General features: G+C 44.5%; 1 protein-coding gene across 1 annotated transcript in view; it reads left to right on the plus strand.

Moving 5' to 3' along the window:
* Nucleotides 1-13,640, plus strand: part of ZFHX3 (zinc finger homeobox 3) — a 481,419-nt gene extending 467,779 nt beyond the window's left edge. Inside the window, 3 exon segments of the mRNA XM_030204671.1 lie at nt 554-5,199; nt 5,201-5,978; nt 11,910-13,640. Coding sequence (XP_030060531.1) covers nt 554-5,199; nt 5,201-5,978; nt 11,910-13,177 — 6,692 coding nt within the window. The 3' untranslated portion in view covers nt 13,178-13,640.
* The last annotated feature ends 1,168 nt before the right edge of the window (nt 13,641-14,808 follow it).

The following is a 14,808-nucleotide window of genomic DNA, read 5'->3' on the forward strand; positions in this document are numbered from 1 at the left end:
TCATTACGGTTTGCCTCAGTGCTATCCCGTTATATCACTACAGACTGCCTCATCACTACTGGGGCAGAGTGAAGGCGAGGCCAGAAGTTATCAGGTTAGCCACAATATTCATTTGACTGATGATGAAGTTAGGACAGCACAAAGGTTAGATGTTATCACTATCTGGATAGTGGAACCAGTCACAACTGAGAAGGGAAGTTATAATTAAGACGGGTCATTTTACCACAGACCCCGTTTTATGCAGTGATACCTAATTATGCAGGTTAACAGTAAAATAATCTGTTTTAACAGTAGCCCACTTTGATAACTCCCCCCACCCGAATCCAAATATTCAGTGCTGACTATTATAAAGATACTAGTACTGGATATCCAGATTTATTTTGGTTGCAGTGGCCAGTCCTTTAGAAAGACACCAACTACCGAGGTTATGATGATGGATGTGCTGTTTATTATTGAACAATGTGTTTGAATGGTAGTTAAGCAAATCTTAATAATAAACTAAACTAAAGAAGAAATGTTCAGAAAATAATTCATGACAATTTTACTTTCACAGAAACTTCTGAGGAGCTGGGCAGAAACGGATCAGACCACACTGGAGACTCGAAATCCAGCCTTACAGACCCAGGAGGCTCAATTAGAGAGGACTCTGGCTTCCTTTGCTGGAAGAAAGGGTGCAACCAGATCTTTAAGACATCTGCGGCCCTCCAGGTACACGTCAATGAGGTCCACACAAAACGGCCTCAACTTCCAGTGTCGGATCGTCATGTGTACAAGTACCGTTGTCATCAGTGCAGCCTGGCCTTCAAAACCATTGAGAAACTTCAGCTCCACTCTCAATACCATGTCATCCGAGCTGCCACTATGTGCTCTCTGTGCCAGCGTAGTTTCCGCACCTTCCAAGCACTGAAAAAACACCTAGAAGCCAGTCACCTGGAACTGACTGAAGCTGATATTCAGCAACTGTATGGTGGGCTTTTGGTAAATGGGGATCTCCTAGCCATGGGAGATACTTCGTTGGCTGAAGAACCTAACATTACAGAGGAGAAGGAGGAGGAAAGTGACTTGGAGGATAAACAAAGTCCTACAGGAAGTGATTCTGGCTCTGTACAGGAAGATTCAGGGTCTGAGCCAAAAAGAGCTCTGCCATTTAGAAAAGGTCCTAACTTTACTATGGAGAAATTCTTAGATCCGTCTCGGCCCTACAAGTGTACTGTATGCAAGGAATCTTTCACTCAAAAAAATATTCTGTTAGTTCATTATAACTCTGTATCACACTTACATAAATTGAAAAGAGCTCTGCAAGAATCGGCATCAGGACAACCAGAACCCACTAGTAGCCCAGACAGCAAACCATTTAAATGCAGCATCTGTAGTGTGGCATACAGTCAGAGTTCTACACTGGAGATTCATATGCGTTCTGTCTTACATCAAACTAAGGCTCGAGCAGCAAAGTTGGAGGCAGCCGGTGGAAATGGAGGTGGCAATAGCAATGTTACTAATAGCAGTATTTCTCTGAGGTCCTCTACTCCCAGTCCAGGCACTTCCAGTAATGCCAACACTACCAATAATGTGAGCAGTGCTAATTCAGTCACTTGCACCAGTTTACCAAGCCAATCCTCAAGTGAGACTATGGGAATTACATGTTTTAGCAACCCTATTAGAGCTAATCTCCCCTCCCCTTCTGAGCCAAAGGAAGTCAATCAGAAAAAAACGGTAGATACAATTACTTCAAGGCAACAGCAGCAACAAGCGCAAACTTTAACTCAAGCCCAGGTGCAGGCCCACCTACAACAAGAACTTCAACAGCAAGCTGTCCTGCTGCAGTCTCAGCTGTTCAATCCAGCTCTCATACCTCACTTCCCAATGACAACTGAGACCCTTTTCCAACTTCAGCAGCAGCAGCAGCATTTACTTTTCCCCTTTTACATCCCCAGCACAGACTTTCAACTAAGCTCAGAAGTTAGTCTGCCTATTACCAGTGGAACGTTGACTCTGACTGGTCCTAGCTCAACTTTGCTGGAAGATCTGAAGGCCCAGGCTCAGTTCTCACAGCAGGGCCATCAACAGCATCAACAGATCTTACAGCAACAGCAAAGCCAGAGCTCTCTGCCACAAGCACATGCCACAGTTTTACAACCATCTCAGATTCCTGAGAAAAAGAAATCAATTAAAGAGAACTGTAAAGAAGTTCATAGGGAAAGAGAATATGCAGAAAGAGGGGATGACAGCTGTTTGGGCAGGGAAGCTTTCTCTGATACTTTAAAGACCAAAGATAAGAGAGATTCTGCACCAATGAATGGTTCAGAAATTGTACTACTTCCTCCTCGTATTGCATCAGATGCAAGAGGTAGTGCTACCAAAGCCTTGTTGGAGAATTTTGGCTTTGAGCTTGTTGTTCAGTATAATGAGAACAAGCAGAAGGTGCAAAGAAAAAATGGTAAAAATGAGCAAAGCAACTATTTGGAGAAGCTTGAATGCAGTTCATGTGGAAAGCTTTTCTCCAACATTCTGATTTTGAAGAGCCATCAGGAACATGTCCATCAGAACTTCTTCCCCTTTGAGCACTTGGAAAGTTTTGCCAAACAGTATCGAGAGCACTATGATAAACTATATCCACTAAGGCCTCAGACCCCAGAGGCGCCACCACCACCTCCACCTCCACCTCTTCCTCCGCCACCTCCTCCTCCTCCTCCTCCTGCTCCATCATTACCTCCATTACCTGCACCTCCTCAGCCTGCTTCCACTCCCACCATTCCTACTTCTGCACCACCTATTCCTTCTCCTACAGTTTCACCTGCCCAATCTTCTGTACCACTAACCCAAATCTCTATGCCAATGGAACTGCCCATTTTTTCTCCACTTATGATGCAAACTATGCCACTTCAAACCTTCCCTGCTCAGTTGCCACCTCAACTTGGGCCCATAGAATCACTACCTGCTGACTTGGCCCAACTATATCAACATCAACTCAACCCTAATATGCTTCAACAGCAGCAGCATAAGAGGCCAAGAACGCGTATCACCGATGACCAGCTCAGAGTTCTTAGGCAATATTTTGATATTAATAATTCGCCCAGTGAAGAGCACATCAAAGAAATGGCAGAGAAATCTGGCTTGCCTCAGAAAGTGATTAAGCACTGGTTCCGAAACACACTATTCAAGGAACGACAGCGCAACAAAGATTCACCTTATAACTTTAGTAATCCTCCCATTACCAGCTTGGAGGAACTGAGTACTGATTCCAAGCCACCTTCCCCAGAACCTCAGAAATATGAATACTGGGGAAGCAAGAGATCCTCACGAACGCGATTTACTGACTACCAGCTCAGAGTCTTGCAGGATTTCTTTGATGCCAATGCTTACCCAAAGGATGATGAATTTGAGCAGCTTTCTAACCTTCTAAATCTCCCAACACGTGTTATTGTTGTATGGTTCCAGAATGCCCGTCAGAAGGCCAGAAAGAACTATGAGAACCAGGGTGATGGGAAAGAAGGGGAGAGGCGTGAGCTTACAAATGACAGATACATCCGAACTAGTAACTTAAGTTATCAGTGCAAAAAGTGCAGCTTAGTCTTTCAGCGCATTTTTGATCTCATTAAGCACCAGAAAAAGTTGTGTTACAAAGATGAAGATGAAGATTTGCAGATTGATAGCCAAAATGAAGATTCTATGGATGCCACTGAAGTTCTGACCCCATCAAGTTCTTCATGCAGCACTTCAATGCTTTCTCAATCTATCAGCACCCCTGCTTCATCTTCAGCTAATGCATCTTGTACAGCTTACCTCCAGCACATGGTTGATAAAGATGAAGCCTTGGCATACAATTCCAAAACAGAAACTAAAGAAGAAAAACCAAAGCATTCTGAACCTCCAAGAATACAACCAAACCAAACTGAGGAACAGCAAGCACAACCAAAGCAAGAGTCTCATCAACTGTCATTGCATCAACATCTAGATCAATCCGAAGAGAAAATGAGTACAGGACAGCAAGACTCACAACTGTCTCTTTCAGCTTCAATACAACAGCAATCGCTACAATGTTCCTTGCCTCAGTCAAGCCTTAACCCATCTGAACTCTCCCATCTTCCCCTTAAACCCCTTCACACATCATCTCCCCAGCAACTAGGAAACCTCCCCCCACAATTACTTCCCTACCAATGTGACCAATGTAAATTGGCATTTTCTGCATTTGAACATTGGCAGGAACATCAGCAACTTCACTTCTTAAGCGCACAGAATCAGCTTATCCACCATCAGTTTTTGGACAGGCCATTGGACATGTCTTTCATGCTTTTTGACCCCAGTAATCCACTGCTGGCAAATCAACTACTATCTGGGGCTCTACCTCAGATTGCATCAAGCTCTGCTACTTCACCCCCTATGCCAACATCCACAATGAACACACTAAAGAGAAAGTTGGAAGAAAAAGTCAATGCTAGTCCTGGAGAAAATGATAGTGGGACTGGTGGAGAAGAACATCAAAGAGACAAACGCCTGAGAACAACCATTACCCCAGAACAGCTGGAAATTCTGTATCAGAAATACTTGTTGGACTCCAATCCAACACGAAAAATGTTAGATCATATTGCTCATGAGGTAGGCTTGAAAAAACGAGTGGTACAGGTTTGGTTTCAGAACACTCGAGCACGTGAAAGGAAAGGGCAGTTTAGGGCAGTTGGGCCAACGCAAGCCCACAGACGATGTCCTTTCTGTAGAGCTCTGTTCAAAGCCAAGACAGCCTTGGAAGCCCATATCCGATCACGCCACTGGCATGAGGCCAAGAGGGCTGGATACAACTTGACCCTGTCTGCTATGATGTTAGACTATGATGGTGGAATCCAGATGAAAGGTGATTTCATTGATGGATCTAGTTTTCAGCACTTACCCTCAACAAGTATTGACAACCAGAATATTTCTCTTTCACCAGTGAGCAAATCATTGGACCTGTCACCTCAAACTCTACTCAGTCCTTCCTCCATCAAAGTTGAAGGGTTGGAAGATTTTGAAATCCCTTCCATATCCACGGTTAATCTGAGTTTTGACCAAACAAAACTGGACAATGATGACTGTTCTTCAGTTAATACTGCAATTACAGACACTACGACAGGAGATGAAGGCAACGCAGACAATGACAGTGCAACAGGCAAATCCATATTGACAGGCTGTGATGGTCTTCCAAAGTCTTCTATGATTGCAGTTTTCTGAATATGAAGATCATATGTCTTCTGACATAGTAAGTCCAGCACCTAGTTATTATAGCAAGGAGTTTGAAAATGAAGGTATTGTGGACTATAGTGAGACTTCCAGCCTTGCAGACCCTTGCTCACCTAGTCCTGGTGCTGGTGGTTCAGCAGGTAAGTCTGGAGACTATGGGGAACGACCAGGCCTAAAACGCTATCGCACTCAGATGAGTAATCTGCAATTGAAAGTTTTAAAGTCCTGCTTTAATGATTACCGGACACCTACCATGCTGGAGTGTGAGGTCTTGGGTAATGACATAGGACTGCCAAAGAGAGTTGTTCAGGTGTGGTTTCAGAATGCCAGAGCAAAGGAGAAAAAGTCAAAACTGAGTATGGCCAAGCACTTTGGAATAAACCAAACAAGCTACGAGGGACCCAGGACAGAGTGCACTTTGTGTGGCATGAAATACGGCGCACGGCTATCTGTGCGTGACCATATCTTCTCTCAACAGCATATCTCCAAAGTTAAAGATGCCATTGGAAGCCAGTTGGATAAAGAGAAGGAATATTTTGATCCAGCTACTGTTCGTCAACTGATGGCTCAACAGGAACTGGATCGTATCAAAAAAGCCAATGAGGTTCTGGGTCTGGCAACCCAGCAACAAAGCATTTTTGATAATGCACCTCTTCAAGCTCTTAATCTCCCCACTGCATATTCAGCACTACCAGGCATCTCGCCGGTCCTACTGCCAGGCCTAAACAGCCCATCCTTACCAGGATTCACACCCTCTAACACAGGTGAGTTTTGTAGCCAGCATATCTGTCTGAATATGCTTGCAAATGATATGAAATTATTGTGATAGTAAATTTATCAGATCTTATATAAAGGAGAGCTTACAGTGAGGTTAAAAGTTGGGGGGGGGGGAACTTGGGGAATGAGTCTCCTAGTTCCTGAATCTTGTTGTCATTCCTTTCTTGGAAAGCACGCCCAAACATAATTTGTAACATGGATAGTGATGCTGGGCTACTCAGATGTTTATCACATTAATTTATCGTATTTCAATACCACCTATCCAAAGACAATTTTGGGTGATGTGTTGCAGTTTATGCAGGTCTATTTTGTACATCAATAAAACAAGCCCAAGATCTAAGTAGGATGCCCAGCCCAGCTGTCTTCTCCCAGTGCCCCAAAAGATCTCACAACTTCATGGCTCCATCAGATAAACTCTGTTGGAAAGAAGGCCTTAACCCCCTTCCAAAAGCTGAGAAAGTTAGGGGGGTAGTTATCAAAGTGTGTTAATGATAATTGCCTCTAAAAACACATTAAATAGCAAAATTGTGTTTTCATTTTTTCATAACGTGCGCTACATAATAATCAGGTGCAAAGCACCTCACTATTATGCAAATTGAAAAACGTTATGCAGTGTTGAGTTTTACCTTGAAGGGGTAATTTCCTGATATCATGCTCTGATACCACTACTACCACTATTACATTTTAATAGCAAAACTGTTCTATATCAGTCTAAAGTGTTTATGCTAATTTATGGGGAAGGGTGGGATAATTTACTTCTTCCTTGTATATGAAGAGAGTATTAATGAAACAGTCATACGTGGGTGATGTCCTCCACCAGAACCTGCTCTAACTCTCCTAGAAAAGGTATTTTCACAGGTGTGCTCAGTACCTCCTATGAACAAGCACTGCAAGTTCACCTCGGTCTTTTCCATGGAATGAGTCAGATTTGTCCTCAGGACCAAGTTAACACTATATTGGGCTGTAGGCAAACATATACATGTGGATCCTTACCATGGACCCCCATTTATTTCCTTATCAAACCCCTCCCCACACCACATTCAGTTTTTCACTGCCCTTCTACCCCACCACCATGAGATCTTTGTTCACAGTCTTTTCTCTATGTTTCCAGGTAGGGCTTCTAACTGGGGCCTACTTCTGAGTGTGGCAGCAGTAACATGTGAGTGAACATGGCATGACTTAGTGGTTAGAGCAGTGGGCTCAGAACAAGTAATTTTCACTCGCCATTGCTCTTGGTAAAAACCATTGATGCTCCAAAAAGTGATATTGATGGGCAATGTCTGAAGTATACATGGGCACAAAATGACCTCTGTTTAGGTACATTTGTACCTGTAGACTTCTGCAATCCAACCTGTTTTCAAAGGGTAATGTCACCTTTTTCCAAGGTGAGTAATAATCAGGTATTAAACCTAAAGATATCAGGGTTAATGTTCAGCCGGCAGTGGGCAGGAGTTTTTGGCCACCGCCAGGAGTATCTGGGCACCGGCATTAAATATTTGCTTGTATAGAGCCAGATAACACTTAAGAACTTAAGCAGATAAGTTAAACTGTCTTTTATGGAGTCTGAACAGGGACGGACTGAGAGTACTCAGGGCCCCCCCCCCCCCCCCCCACACACACACATGCTACCGCCACCCCCGCAGCCCTTACTTTGAAGGGCCCTGGTGGTCTAATGGCTTCTTCAGGGGCAGGAAAGAACCCCACTCTTTCCTGCCCAGTACTAAGACTTTCCACTGTAGTCTCACGGGTCTCAACAGTCACGCAAGACTTAAGCAAGAAGTCTCAGCATCCATTTTTAAAACATCGGCAAAGATGCCAAGGGTGACCCATCCCAATGCTGGAGATTTACCACCGCAATGCTAGAGATTTGAAGGCCAAATGAGTGAGATTTTTCTCGCGGGTCCCTGCCAAGTCTTAAACCAGCTCTAGCATGTGTACATTCTTAAAACTGACATTCTAATTAATAAATAGTACTACTACTACTACTATTTAGCATTTCTATAGCGCTACAAGGTGTACGCAGCGCTGCACAAACACAGAAGAAAGACAGTCCCTGCTCAAAGAGCTTACAATCTAATAGACAAAAAATAAAGTAATCAAATCAATTAATGTGTACAGGAAGGAGGAGAGGAGGGTAGGTGGAGGCAAGTGGTTAAGAGTCAAAAGCAATGTTAAAGAGGTGGGCTTTGTCTAGATTTAAAGGTGGCCAAGGATGGGGCAAGACGTAGGTGCTCAGGAAGTTTATTCCAGGCGTAGGGTGCAGTGAGACAGAAGGCGCGAAGTCTGGAGTTGGCAGTAAATAGAAAATCATTGTTTTTTATTTGAAAATTTACTACACAGTACTTAAAAAGAGATTGGCAAACAAACATCACAAAATCTACATCAATGAGGAGAAGAGAAAACCAAACATTAATCTAAGGAACACAACAACATAACCTCTCTCCAGTAGCAGGCATATTATGAATTTATACAAAACCCTACAAGATAGCTGACGTCAGAGGAGGGCGGATACAGGAAGAAAAAGGAGACAACGGAGGAGACAGAAGAGCTAAAGAATAGCTGATCCATCCTGTGCAGCGCCTTCAAACATAGGTGAGAGGCGCTGCACCGGCCATTATGGTGGAGGGGGGGGTCCGGTGGGGGGGGGAGCGGCGGGGATGAAATCGGAGGTGGAGGAGGGCAGGAGGCGGAGCATTGCCGACTAAAGAAGAGAGAGACAGGAAGGGAGGGGGAGCCCAGCAACTGCAAAGGTTTCATTTTTAAAAGCTTTTATTTCACAAACGGAGCAGCGGGGACTTCGGGGGGGGGGGGCAAGGCAAGGCCGTCCATACAGGACGCTGCTGATGAGCGCCTTTGCCCCCTCCCGATCCTTTAATGTTTGTGGAGAGTAGACATGCAGGGGAAAGTTTCTGGCATGCACAGAGCAGCCAGCATAACGCTTGGCTGCTTTGCGCATGCTTTACGAGCCGATTACCGACTGGGATTAGTGCATCGTTCTTTCCAATACCGCACCAAACTTTTTGGGGCTGTGTTTTTGGAGCATGCTTCGTTATTTGAGATTCGGTAAAGGTTTTTACGTTTCTGATTTTTTTACGTTTGCTTGATGCATCTACCCCTTAGTTCGCTGTCCAGGGCCTCCTGTCCATTTGCCATGTTTTCCTTTCCTCCTATCTTCTTAATTTCTTCCACTCAGACATTGATTTTTTTCATTCTCAGCTTGCCTCAAATTTTATCCCTTTTTCTCATCCTCCAGTGCAGTCTTCCTCTTTTTACTGCTTCTGTTTAGCTCTCCATCTATTTCCCCCACCCATTTCTAACATTTTCCCTCTCCTCTCTTCCCATCGCATACAGTGCTGCGTATGTCTAGTAGCACTATAGACATAAGTAGCAGTAGTAGTTTGCTAGGCATCTCTCCCTGGTTTTCCCTTCCACCTTCCTTCCTTCCTTCCTATCCAGCATCTCCTTGATCTCTCTTTCCACCTTCCCTCCTCTCCAGCACCATCCCCTGATCTTTCATTCCACCTTCACTCCTCTGTGTCCAGCATCTCATCCCAACCTCCCTTTTCACCCTCCACCATGACCAGCATGACCTCCCATTCCCTCCCCCCACATTCCTCCATGCCCAGCATGTCCCACAATCGATATCCACTTCCACCATGTTCCATAAATCTCCCTTTCCACCCCCTCCGTACCCAGAATGTTCCCCACTCTCTCCTCCCCATTCCTCTATGCAAAGCATGCCCTCAAACTCCCCCTTTCACCATATTCAACATGTTCCCTCAATCTCCATTTCCACCTTCCGTCTCCCCACTCTCCCACCTTCTTCTGTATCCAGAATGTCACCCTGATCTGATCTCCCATTCCCACCTTCTTCCTTGTCCAGCTTGTCCCACCTCCGATCACCCCTTCTACCCTCCTCATGCCCGTGTGTCCCTCCAGTGATCCGATCTCCCCTACCCACCTTCTTCCAGTACTGCTCACAATGGCTCCACAGTTTAAAATGGCATCTGTGAACTCTCGTGGTAGTCTCGCAAGAGTTCGCAACCACCTGTGGAGCTGGCACTGTACGCAGGTGGTGCTGGGGAGAATAGCAGCGGTGGCAAGTAAGGGCAACTAGGTAGAGCCCATCTGTTAGGCATGCCCCAGTCCTGCCTTCGCTACGCCTCCGACACACCCCTGGGAACTTTGGTTGACCCTGCGATGGGAAGCAGTTCGGGACGCCCAAAATCGGCTTTCGATTATGCCGATTTGGGCAACCCTGAGAGAAGGACGCCCATCTCCCAATTTGTGTCGAAAGATGGGCGCCCTTCTCTTTCGAAAATAAGCTTGTTAATGTGCTATGATGATTCCATCTGTGACACTGCCACATATTCCTTTGGGGATATAATGGTTAGAATGAGTACGGAGTGAGCACATTATTACCATTATCACTTTGAGTGGTTAATTTAATTAATTTTGTAATTGGGTAAGGGCTGAGTTATAGTATTGATATAGAAGGTAGACTCGGGTAGTTATTTGAGATTTTCTTCCAGAAATTTATATAATTAAATTTTAACTGCCAGACCCTCGTCCATATCCTGCACCATCACTTCAACCATTCATTGAAACTTTGGAGCTCTGCCTTTGGGTCTTGCGTGAGGAATGGGGAGCATTTCCGAAAATGCTACCCTGGAGGATCTGGATTTTCACTTTGTACCTAAGATTTTAAATTTGGCTTCCAAAACCTCTCTCCCACATTTTCCTATGTCATTGGTACCCACATATACTAAGACAGCTGGCTCCTCCCCAGTGTCCTCTCATGGGCCAACTTCATGCTGCTTAACCCAAAGAGAGGCTGGAGTTGTTCACCTGTAATTTCTGTTCCCTATAGACAGAAGTGTCAGCCATTCACACACATTTTCACCTCTCCTTGGATTTAGTTTCCTCTTTAGCTAGAAGACTAAAGGGCTTTGCAGCATACACTCATAGGAGGTAATGATCATTCTTTTGCAAAAGGTTTTTTTATCCTTTTCTAGCAGAGCTAGAGCACGTTTCCACCCTCAGCACAGTTGAATAATGTCACCAGATATGTGTCTGACTTGTCGTGCAATCTTTGGAGAACATCAATTACTGGTAAGCATCTCTCCTGTATTTGAATTCTGTCCTTTTGTAGCCATTTGAACATACAAAATTTTGTGGGATGGCAGAAGCAGTGCTGAGGAAAGGGGGAGATTCCCAAAGTTAGTCTCAGGCCCCGAAGAATCTGGGAGCAAGGGCTGACGATTAGTTCAAGAAGAAAGAAAAAAAACTTAGAAATGCCCTCACTTTTTTCAAATTTGCCAGCTTTTACTTGATGACAATAACTGCTACTAAAGCCTTGTAGTCTCTGTATAATCAAAGGTAGCGGCTGGGCTTTCTTGTGCCATGGGTGAGGCAAGCCAAAGTCCAAATCCCCAAAGCACTGTGCCCTGTGCCCGGGCATCACCCATACTATTAGCCTTAATCTCTCCAGTGGATATTCACTGAAGTTGATTTCTACTGTGTTCCACTAATGGAGCCTCCATTTCAATAGCCCACGCTAGGATACTGGCAAAACCTGGTACTGGCTCACATTTATATCAACCATAGAGCTGGCATTAAGTCAGGTGCCTAAATGAGTTCTGTAAAGTATGTGTAGAAGTGGGATCTCCCTTGCAGATAGTGGTGTATTTAGAGACCAACACATAGGTGGCACACTGGCATAAATGCACTTAAGTATGCATCTATGCTCAGAGCTCCAGAATCGGACAAAACCAGAACTCTTGCAACGGATGTTTATGGGGGGAATTTGCTTACAACTATTTTGATCTAGAAATAGGAGTAAAGGGGGCCTCATAAATCCATCTAATGCTTTCACTGATACTGAGACCCAGCATGTTGTTCTGTTTGTTCTGTTTTAGCTTTAAATTCTCCCAAACCTAATATGATGGGTATGCCCTGCACAAGCGTCCCTTCACCTGGCCTTCCAGCCTCTGGACAACCAAATAAAGCATCCTCCGTATCTGTCAGCTCTTCAAGCCCTGCACAGGCCACTCCGTTACCAGTCTCACAGCACGAACAAAGCAAGGACAAGGAAAGTGAGAGGCTGAAAGAGAAGGGGAAGAAAGGGGACTCTGGGGTGCGCCCCAAGAAAGAGAAACTGGAGCCTCTTGCAGGAAGCTCAGCCCCTCTGCCTAGCATGGAATATGTAATAGACCCTGCCCAGCTGCACGCTCTACAGGGTGCTTTCACGTCAGACTCTACAACCCTGCTTACCAGCCACTTCCTTCCTTACTTTCTTCCTGGTTTCTCTCCCTATTACACTCACCAGCTTTCTGGAGCCCTACAGAGTGGATATCTACAGCCAATGTATGGCTTGGAAAGTCTGTTTCCTTACAGTCCTGCGTTGTCACAGGCTCTGATGGGCTTAACTCCCAACTCCCTGATACAGCAGTACCAGCAGTACCAACAGAGTTTGCAGGAGGCTTTGCAGCAACAGCAGAGACAACAGCAGAAACTACAGCAACAGCAGCAGCCACTCACAAACCAAACCATGGGTCCCCAAGGGGTTGCCTCCCCAGACAAAAACCCTGCCAAAGAATCCCCCAAAGTAGACCAGCAGAAAACTGCACCCCAGGATGAACCAGCCCTCCCCAAAACCCAAGAGCAGCAAGAAGCAGAAAGCAAAAGTGCAGATACCTTCTTTGAGCCCTTCATTGTCCCAAAGGTGCAATCCAGGTTCGTCTGCCGCAAGTGTCAGATGGGTTTTAGCACTGAGCAAGCAGCCATGAACCACCTCAAGTCTGTCTGCTTTTTGGGCCAATCTGTGGTGAACATACAGGAGCTGGTGCTCCGCATCCCTGCTGGTGGTGGTGATGGGAGCTCCTATCACTGCCTGGCATGCGAGAGCACAATGTGTGGGGATGAAGCGCTCATGCAACACCTTGAGTCCAGCTTGCACAAAGAGCGAACAGCAAGAAAAGCCAAAGAGCACCCGAGTCTATTACCTCACTCCGCCTGCTTCCCTCCCCCTGACACCGCATCTACCTCGCAGTCCAACGCCACCACAGCCACACGCCCCCCACGTAGTTCCCTGCTTACCTCAGGGGCTCCGGCCTCAAGAGCAAGGGACAACTCAGAGCTCAGCCCCAAGGCCAAGCACCCAGGGACCATAGTCCAACTAGAATAGAAATGGACTCCTTCAGACTGTAAGCTTGGAAGATGGACAATTAGTATACAAAAGATAAATTTGCATAAAATTAATAAACCAAGTTTCAAAAATAGACTAACGCAAATTCCAAAGCTTCTAACCAAAAAAGAGAGAGAGAAAGTACAGATTGCTTCCCCATATCCCTGGGGATATGATCCTTGGGAAGGTGTTCTTTGCTGGGAGTTCCAAGCCCAGTATGGCTCCCTAAGGCCTGCTTTAAATTGGTACACAGCATATGGGGAAGCAATCTACCCACTTTTCATTCAGATACCAATGGCTTGCTACAAAAAAAAAGAAATGTAATATGTCTTTTTATCCTCAGGTCAATTGCTCACACTTTGGTCTGGTTCCAGAGTTACATATATATATATATATATATATATATATATATATATATATATATATATACATACATATATGTCTAATAGATACAGGTGTGTGTATTTATGTGTACATATATACACATACACAGACTATATATATACACACACACGCATACATATATACATAATATCGCCCAAAAATGGATTCTTTTAATTTAAATGGACAGAAAGTATTTCTAAAGAAAATAATGTGAGAGTCTTTGCTTTCAGGGGTCGGTAGCTTTTCTGCTGAAGCTGGTTTTTTGAGGAACATGAGGTTTACTCAGTTTTTGCAAACCTGAAAAAAAAAACACACAAAAAGTGTTGAGGACTTGTAGGTAAAAGTAATATGTTTTAAAATGAAAATGGACTTTCTGTATTTATGATAGATATATGACCATTTTTTGGTGTTAAGTAGATTGTTGCATTGGAAATGAACTTAAATTGTATGGTAGATTTAAAACCAACCAACCAACCAACCAACATTTTAGCTTTTGTATTGTTCTGCTGAAAAAAGCACCACATTTCAGTGTTGTATTGTTCACTCCTAGCAGATAGATTTGCAATTCATTCACTTTTTCCTCCCAACTTGCCTCCCACTGCAGTGTCCTCTTGCTCCCTGCAAGTGGGAGATGAAATATAACAAAAGGTGTTCAGAATCTTTTGGGGTAGGGGTTATGCGGCATCCTGAGAATCCTTGGCACTGTTGTTTTGGGTTTTTTTTTTTTTTAAGGACCCATGGTCATCTTCTCCTTGTGCACTTCTCCCCCCCCCCCCCCCCCCCCACACATTTCATGTTTGCTCTTTTTGTTGTTTTTGAAGAATTTTCCCAAATTTTGTTTCTCCTTGTTACGGGTGTTTGTTACTGTTTGTGTATTAGGGTTACAGTCTAGTCTTGAAAACAAACCCTTAAAAATATTTGTTTTAACATTTTTTTTTTGTTTGGAACGAAATCTCATGCTTTAAATAAGAATCCAAAGATGTCCCCTTTTGCCACATGTGCATCGAGAGGGGAGGAAATGTCCTTTTACTTGAGCATTTGTTTCTAACTTAAGCAAGATTAATGGAAATAAAGGCTAATAGAAGCAAAGGAGCAGGCTGTCATCTGTGCTAAGACGAGTTGCCTTACCAAAGGAAGGTCTGGGCTTTGTCCCCACCTGCAGCAGTGAGCCCTAAGTTGAGGGCAAACTCCATTGGCTGCTCTTGTGATCATATTCACAGCAGGGCCACTACCACAGATCGCTCGGG

This window comes from Microcaecilia unicolor, chromosome 5 (assembly GCF_901765095.1).
Source record: "Microcaecilia unicolor chromosome 5, aMicUni1.1, whole genome shotgun sequence".
Taxonomy (NCBI): Eukaryota; Metazoa; Chordata; class Amphibia; order Gymnophiona; family Siphonopidae; genus Microcaecilia; species Microcaecilia unicolor.